The sequence below is a fragment of the Triticum aestivum genome, chromosome 1B, assembly GCF_018294505.1.
Source record: "Triticum aestivum cultivar Chinese Spring chromosome 1B, IWGSC CS RefSeq v2.1, whole genome shotgun sequence".
NCBI classification, from domain to species: domain Eukaryota; kingdom Viridiplantae; phylum Streptophyta; class Magnoliopsida; order Poales; family Poaceae; genus Triticum; species Triticum aestivum.
The window spans coordinates 66,928,566-66,933,363 of record NC_057795.1 but is presented as its reverse complement, the minus strand read 5'-3'; the positions used below and the strand labels follow the sequence as shown (position 1 = coordinate 66,933,363).

At 47.0% G+C, this 4,798-nt stretch overlaps 1 protein-coding gene across 1 annotated transcript in view; it reads left to right on the top strand.

Annotated features, from left to right (window-relative positions):
- Window positions 1-3,452: 3,452 nt before the first annotated feature.
- LOC123107498 (histone acetyltransferase HAC4) overlaps window positions 3,453-4,798 on the top strand; it is a 5,414-nt gene continuing 4,068 nt past the window's right edge. The window contains exons 1-2 of the mRNA XM_044529487.1: window positions 3,453-3,983; window positions 4,594-4,696. Coding sequence (XP_044385422.1) covers window positions 3,775-3,983; window positions 4,594-4,696 — 312 coding nt within the window. The 5' untranslated portion in view covers window positions 3,453-3,774. The remainder of the gene's footprint in view (window positions 3,984-4,593; window positions 4,697-4,798) is intronic.

Below are 4,798 nucleotides of genomic sequence, written 5' to 3'. Positions count from 1 at the left end.
TATTTGGTAGTTCAAGTTGTAATCTATCTCTACTATCCTTGGCTCCCAAGTCTTGTATCTTATATAAACAGCCCTTCGAGGCAATAATAGATATTCAGAATTCAATACTCTTCATATTCTTCCCTGGGTCTTGGGATGTAAAGTGTGCTGACAAATAAGGGCATTGATGATTGATGTGTTTCAGTTTTCAAGCAAGCATGTGTAATTATAATCAGCAATCTTCTCCAAGGCTAAGCACTTACTAGTAGATGTTATCTCTTCAAACCTATAGCTTCACTTGACAAATATGAGATGGTAACTTCAAAAATACACAAGAGCGCTCGTCCTCGCATGCTCACGGTATCTTTTGCCGTCCGTTTCCTGTAGATCCGATACAACATACATTAGTGGGCCCGAGATAGATTTAATGATGCACTGCTCTGGCGAACACGGCATCTGAAACATCCTCTACATGATGCTGGCACACGCGGCCAGCTCCGTCTTGTGCCGGCGGCCTATTTCAAGCGCATGGTTTTGTCCTCGTCATGTGTTGTCCGATTAGCCCAACTGATAACTGATATGTGATTTTTTTTCAATTTACAGACATTTATTGAATATGTGCACATTTCTGGATTTGTGAGTATATTTTGAATTCTCCGCGAACATTTATTGAATCCATGAACATTTATTGAATTCATGAACAACTTTTGAATTTACGGTCAACATCTATTGAATTGTGAATATTTTTTGAATTTGCAAACATATTTCCAATTCTTAAACATTTTTAACTCGTGAACAATATTTGAATTCACGAACTTTTTATTGAATTGTTTCTAGAATACTTGAACATATTTTTGAATTCCCAAATATTTTTGAATTTGCCACGAACTTGTTTTGTATTCATGAACATTTTTTACATCGGACATTATTTGATTTCACCATTAACATATTTTGAATACATTTTCTGAATCTGCGATTTAAGAAAAAACCAGGATGACCCCGGTCTCTGCATCAATCGATGCATACAACCATCTGTATTATTATTTAACATTCTGATAACATGAATACATGGATCAATACAAAGCCACTCATCCGGCGAAAAAAGTCGCAACATATGATAATGTGCTCGAACCGCATGAACGCGCACTATCTAATCTGGTAGCCACACGCATTTGCCCCGCATCAGGCCGAGAGCACCACCCAGTCTGGCCGGGCTGCCCCGCGCACCGCATGCGGATGCTCTGGATCCGCCGCCGCCATCTTCCACCATCCCATCTCCAGGAGCGGTCAACGCATTCACCTTGCTAGTCGTACTGCCGTCGATGTCACCATGATGCCAGAGAGCACCACCGCCTTGCGCTCGTCCATCAAGATTCATGTGCTGTCAAGACTCCCTTGCACCATGCCGCCAAGATCTGCCGTTGTCGATGTGGTAGATACGATGCCACACCATCTCCTAATCCAGATCGCCACCAACGCCAACCCAAAAGTGTCCACCATCCACACAGCTCCCAAGCAGAAATCTTAAAAAAGGGTGTGGTGGAACGACGTTGAAGGCACCGTCGTCGCCCACCACGGTTAGGGCTTTCATCCGGGACACAAACGGCGTGGTGGAAGTTGAAGCAAATCCGAGGAGCGTCTCCATAGACAAGAAAACAGTGCCCTAGGGTGTCAGCCGTTGCCGCGACCGAAAGGCCGACTAGGGATTTCTGCCAATCTGAACCCCCACCTCAAGCTTAAACTGCATCGAGAATCAGCAAGTCTTGTGATCCAGATCCACACGGAGAGGCATACCGAGCACGAGACAAAGGCTACTAGGCGTCCCGATCCAGATCAGGCACCTGCGGGCGAACCCGACTGCCAGGCACCCGTAGTGTTCCGAACAGTCGGAAGGATCGGACGAAACGGACGGATCTGATCCAGGAGCTCAACCCGGATCACCGCCCCCGCTGCCCCACACGGAGCTCCTTCGAGCGGCCGGACGGATCAGGCGGATCCGATCCAAGAGCTCAACCCGGATCACCGCCCCCGCTGCCCCACACGGAGCTCCTTCGAGCGGCCGGACGGATCAGGCGGATCCGATCCAAGCGCCCACCACCGAGCGCGACAACAAGCTCCCCGCCGACACCTTCCTTGGCTAGGTCCTAGGCTTGCCCGACGCCAGCCTCTAGCGGCGGCGAGGAAGGAAAGGGAAGCGGGGAAGGCTAAGGGGCGACGACACGAGATCGCTCCCCCCGTGCCCTATTGAGGCGCGCGCGCGGTGGGGGTGGTGGGGGGGAGGGAGGGGGAGGGGGGGCTTTGCTCTCTCTTCCGAATGTGTGAACATTTTTTGAATTTGCTGTGAACAAATTTTTAATGCTAGAACATTTCCAAATTTGTGAACAATACTCAAATTCACAAACATTTGTTTTGAATACTTGAATTTTTCTGGAAACCTTGAACATAGTTTGATTCCGCGAACATTGTTTTTGAATACTTAATTTTTTTTTCTAGAATACTTGAACATATTTTGTATTTGTGAACATTTTTTTAATACTTGAACATTTTTCTAGAATAGCTACATATATTTTAAGTTCACGAACATTTCATGATTTTTTTTCTTTGCGGGTGAAAATTTCTTGAATTTGCCATGAACAAATTTCGGATTCGCGGACACTGGGTGGACGTTCAAGAGGTGCATGCCCAACACGGAGCGTGTGTGATTCAGAAAGGAATTACTATCACGTAATGAAAATAATTTTTGCTTAATTAACTATGATTACACGACATGCAGGCGCGGTGTGCCATGACGGCATGGATATCAAAGGGCGTAGTCACCGAATGCTCAACGCTACGTATCCCTCCTGCTCTACTGCTCTATAGATGGCATTATGCGACGCGTCCTTGTTCCAATGGTGCACATACCACTCTCATGGTAACTTCGGTTAGAATATCATTATGAATGTTGAGGTGTTGATGACAATCCTAGCTTAAATGCTCCGCCCTTGCTGAGAGGATGAATTATAGCCCATTCCGATTATCCCTCAGTTTAATTGTTCTATGATGGTTGGCGGCCTACTAATATGACGTAGCAAAATGGAATATGTATTTTGCCCTTCTCATGAACCATCTCATTTTGTACTCCTTTGGTAATTTTCTAAAAAATTGGATCATGGCGGACAATGCAAGCAAACACCTATTTATGCGCATTAACACCGCAAGGCCTGGGACTTAGGATGGAATTTCTATGTTTTTACGCTCCGATGCTCTTCTAATATAGACAACCAAAGTATATTATCTTGAATTATTACGAGAACAATCTGATTGTACTATACATACATTTCTTCCTTTTGTCTTAGAATGCATTCAATTGAGAAAATATGAAGATACTCTACCATTCAGCTGTGCACCAAGGGCGAGCGCTCGCGATGTCCACGTCGGACTAACTAGAAGACAAAGAGATTCACTTCATCGACAAGAAAGAGCAAAAGAGATTGGCCAGCGACGACAAGAGAAGCGGCCCCGGTCCTCATCCCCCGATTCTCTCCCTCTCCCTTTCCCTCGTCCGCCGCCGCCGCCGCCGCCACCGGCGCCCTCCCCGCAGCCGCCGCCACCACCGGCATACAGGTGTGGCGCCCGGTCCTACCGTCCGCTGCCGGAGACCGTCGCCCTCGCCCGCTGCCGGCCTACCCCTCCACTACATCGCCTTGGCCCCAACGCCCGACGCCACACGGTTGCCCTCCACTAGATCGACACCGCCCATCTCCACTGCTCGCTCCTGCACTGGATCGACGCCGGCGATCACTGCTGCTCACCATGCTCGGATCTGGTCTCACGGCCCCCTCTACGCACCGATCCAGTCTCCGCACGAGACCCGGCCCTCTACCCGGCTCGCCGCGGAGGACCTACGCCTCACCGGGGATGCCACGGGGAGGGCATTGGAACAGCTCCCATCCAGGGTCGCCGCTGCCGCCGTGCTGCGTGGGAAGGGCGCGGCTGAGTTCGACGAGGAGGCGCGGACCAAGGTTATGACTGATACTCCACTCAACTATCCGGTATAAATTGGTAATCTCACTGACGCTGTGAGATTGGATTGGTGTTCCTTTTTCTGCACATGATTGTTCCACTTGTGATTTATCTTATATGAATTGCTACTTGACACCCTTGTCCCTTGATATGATGATTCGAGGGTGGATTTCATGTACAAGACGCTCAAGAGAAATTTAAATAAGGCTGTTACGTTTTAGCATACTATATGATTCGAGGGTGGATTTCATGTATAAGACGCTGGCTGTTACGTTTTAGCATACTATACAAGCCTTCCCGTACAATGGTGCAATATTGTCATGTGATATGTACTGATGTAAGGACCCTTATCTTCAGTGCCATTCGGAGTAACAGTCCTCAATGCAACAGCACTTTGTTGAACCTGTTTTTGGCGTTTCTTCTGTCAGATATCTGTATGATTTAAGTACATATAGAAGTTATTAATTACACGTTCATTGTGGTCGACCGACTGTCTCTCTCTTCTACAATTGGAAATCTGTTATGTTCTGATGAGACGCTATTGTATGACTGCAATATGTAACTGGTGATGTTTTCTGTCTCACAGTTAAACTTTGTTTCATATTTCAGACAATCTATATCGGGATTTATAGCATATGCTCTATGTGTAGCTGATGAGACTTTGACAGATGCAAATTGGTTGGCTTCGGAAAATGAGAAGAAGGAAAGAATGGTACCAATTGCTTTTGGTGGAAGCTCTTTTCCTGTTTTGTGTTTTTGCCGAGTCGCTGGATCTGATTAGAGCTTTTATCAGGGTGTTTCAATTGGTGATGGT